Source organism: Colobus angolensis, unplaced genomic scaffold (assembly GCF_000951035.1).
Source record: "Colobus angolensis palliatus isolate OR3802 unplaced genomic scaffold, Cang.pa_1.0 Scaffold14, whole genome shotgun sequence".
NCBI classification, from domain to species: domain Eukaryota; kingdom Metazoa; phylum Chordata; class Mammalia; order Primates; family Cercopithecidae; genus Colobus; species Colobus angolensis.
The window spans coordinates 8,650,062-8,653,400 of NW_012114488.1; the positions used below are offsets into that span (position 1 = coordinate 8,650,062).

Consider the following 3,339-nt stretch of genomic DNA (forward strand, 5'->3'; position numbering starts at 1 on the left):
GACTTCTAGGAAGCCCCTCCCACAAACCCCCTGACTTCTAGGAAGCCCCTCCCACAAACCCCAGACTTCTAGGAAGCCCCCATTCCTAAGAAGTCCCCTCATCCCCTCACTCCTAGGAAGTCCCCTGGACTCCCAGAGACCCCCGCCAACTCTTAGGAAGCCCCCCCACTCCTAAGAAGTCCCATGGACTCCTAGGACACCCCCAACTCTTAGGAACCCCCCTACGCCTAGGAAGCCCTGTCCCACCAGCTTCCCTCCCGCCAGAAAGCCTGGGTTAGACTTGTCTTTTTCTGCTCAGTTGAGTAGGAGTGAAAAGACGGAGCCATTCAGAGTGTTCTAGGACCGTGCCCACCTGGCCCAGGGCGCAGCACCCTGTCTGAGGGATGCGTCCTGCCCAGTCCCGGTGTATGAGGCCGTAAAGAGCTTCCTCATCACCCCGGAAAGGGGACCTCAGCTCCGCTGGTCTCTGAGTGTCCCCAAGGCCCTTACGGTGGATGTGATGAGATCAGGTGGGACCAGCTCCAGGGCTCAGTCACCCAGGGCCATCCAGGGTCACAAAACATCACCAGGGCCTCCCAGGGCCAGGCACTCCCATCACTCACCCACCGTGTCCACCGTGGCCCTTGGAGTGTTGGTCGCCCAGTGAGGGACGGTTGGCCTCCATCCCTGAGGTGTTACGCAAGCTGTGTGGTCTGTAACCCAGCGGGAGTCGCCGTGCTAATCCCGCGTCTGCACAGTAAGGGCCCGTTTTATCAGAGGTCAGGGAACGGAGTCACCGCACTGAGAGCAAGGGGCCGGTGTGAGCCTCCGGAGAAGCCGGATGGAGACCAGGCCCCAGAACTGCAGGGAACTGCTCTGGGGAGGCAGAACCCAGACCCCTGTGCTCATGGCTGCCTCCTCCCACAGGCACTCGCCAGGAACCCTGTGCCAAGGTCAGGACCAGAGGCCGGAGCACCGAGGCTGTGCACCAGGTGGAGTCCCCGCCATGGGCCAGAAGCCCGGGCCCTGCTCCTCCTCCTCCTTCTCCTAGGTCCCCTGTCAGGGGCCCGGGGGACCTTCCAAGGCCTATCAGAGGGTCCCTCGACTGACACCCCCAGAGACGCAGCGGGCAAGTCAGGGAGCAGCAAGGCTCTCGGGGGTGGAGGCCTCAGCCTCAAGGCCAAGTGAGCCGGCTCGCTGTGGGGAGTGAGGGGTCCTGCCTGGGGCGGGGGTGGCCGGGCCCTGAGTGTCACCGGGCCACTGTAGGCAGGACCTGGACACCTGGGCCCTGCGACCTGCCAGGTAGCAGACTGGTTACCCCCGTCCCCTTCGTCCACCTCCTCCACCTGGGACCTGGTCCCATGTGTGCAGGGCTGCTCCAGGCCTTCCCCTATTTCCTGTGGAGCCCCTGAGCCTTAGGGTCCCCCTAGAGAGCTAGAGGAGAGGCAGTGCCAGTGGTTCCTGGACGCCCAGGTGGGGAACAGTGGGGCTCAGGGTTCCCACTCAGGCTCCGAGTTGCCCTCCCAACCCCCACCCCCGACTCCACTGTAGGAGGGTGAGGCCCTCTCTGGTCAGCCCTGTCCAGAATCCCCCTGGAAAGACAGAGAAAATCAGCTGTGGTCGATTAGTTATCAATGATAACTAATACTGGATGGAGAGAGAACAGGGCTGGGCATGGGAGGAGGGAGGGGAAGCTGCAAGTCCTGGCAGGCACGGACCCATCCCAGTAGGGGTGATCCCAAGCCCAGGTCAGCCCACTCCGGAGGAGACGGCCGCCCAAAGCCGCCTGAGCTCTGGGCCAGGGACTGTCACTCTTGAAAGACGTGTTGATTAAAAACATGAAAACACACGTAGAAGGGCAAGTCAGACCCTGGTGCTGGGCAGCCTTCAGCGTGGCCTGCCACCTGCCCCTGCCCCCTGCTGCCAGCCTCCAGGGGCCTCGTCTGCCTCTTGGGAGCACAGTGGTCCAGGGCAGATCTGAGGGACTATGGCAGCTGAGAAGCTTGGGCTGGAGGTGTCACTTAAGGGCCATGATGCTGCCCACTGGACGTCCACCTGGACGAGACCTTGGACAGTCACCTCTGAACCCAGTTTCCTCCCGTATAAAAATAAGAGGCCGTTCTTGACGTCTGAGGTGCTTCCAGAGCTGGTGTTCAAGGCCCACACTCAGACCTGATCCTAAATTACACCAAATGCTAAGAGTCCAGGTTCTCTGAGTTAAAAGGCAGAAAGCAGCCCTGGGAAAGAAGCTAGGCAAGGTGGGGGCCTCCCGAAATGCTTAAAAAGAAAACGCCAAGCCTCTCTCACAGAGGCATATGCTGGGGGAGCCCGTCCAGGGGCAGGCTGGCCGTGCACAGCGGCGGAGGGTGAGCAGTGGCAAGGAGTGTGACTCTGGCCACCAGTAGTGTGGCTGCCGTCTGCAGTGGTGGGAGCGGGAGGGGGTGGCAGGCCTCACCCCGTGTCCTCTCCCTGCAGATCTGGGAAATGAAAGCCGGGGTCAGCGAGGAGCTGCACAGCCGCAGCCTGGACGACATACGTCTGCACCAGCTGGCCCTGCACCCAGCGCCCACCTCACTCAGCCGTACCTTCCACTGTGCCCCAGACTGCGGGCTGGCAGCCCCCTGCGAGAACAGGGCCACTCTCCCCAGCAAGAGGTCCAGCAACTGCCTCACCCTGGACCTGTTCGGAGAGGCCCCACCCCCACAGGAGTTTGTGGTGTAGGCGCCATCCACCCAGCAGCGCTGTCTGCAGCGCCAGGCTCAGCCCCCGCCCACCCCACTGCCATGTGGCCCTCGGCCCTTCCTGCCCGCCAGACGCTGCCCACACCTCCGCAGCCAGCACGCTCCGCAGGTTCACCTGTGAGAGGTGTGGAGTGGCTCTGACATCAACCTTGGAGGCGACAAACAGGTCCCGCGCCTCATCCCTGTCCTCACTGCACCCAGGAGCTCCTTCCATTGGGGTCTCCAGGGAGCAGGTTCAAGGTCTGGCTGTCGAGTGTCCAGAGAGCCATGGTGTTGGCCCCTGAGGCAGCCTGTCACCCATCCTAGTCTGGGAGAGAAGGTGACGCAGCTGGGCCCAGACCCTGGAGAGAGGGCGCTGCAGTTTCCCACACTGCCAGCTCCCCGGGAGACAGCTCCTGAGCCAGAGTTCACGGTGGTCATCACTGTGCAGGACCCAGGCTCCTCCTAGACCTGAAGCCCACTCTGCTACTCCTGTTCGCCAGCACTGGGCCTGCCAGACAGAGGCCCTTCTTGAGGTGCAAGCCCAGCTCTGTCACCTGAGATCCAGCCAGAGACCCTCCTCCACCATCCGCAGTCAATAGCTGTGCTTTCCCTTCCCGGTCAGGGCTTCCAAAGACCC

The 3,339-nt window shown here is 62.5% G+C and overlaps 1 protein-coding gene across 1 annotated transcript in view; it reads left to right on the forward strand.

Annotated features, from left to right (window-relative positions):
- FRMD1 (FERM domain containing 1) overlaps positions 1-2,824 on the forward strand; it is a 27,691-nt gene extending 24,867 nt beyond the window's left edge. The window contains 2 exon segments of the mRNA XM_011934929.1: positions 907-971; positions 2,455-2,824. Of these exon segments, the coding sequence (XP_011790319.1) occupies positions 907-971; positions 2,455-2,700 (311 nt within the window). The 3' untranslated portion in view covers positions 2,701-2,824.
- Positions 2,825-3,339: the final 515 nt, after the last annotated feature.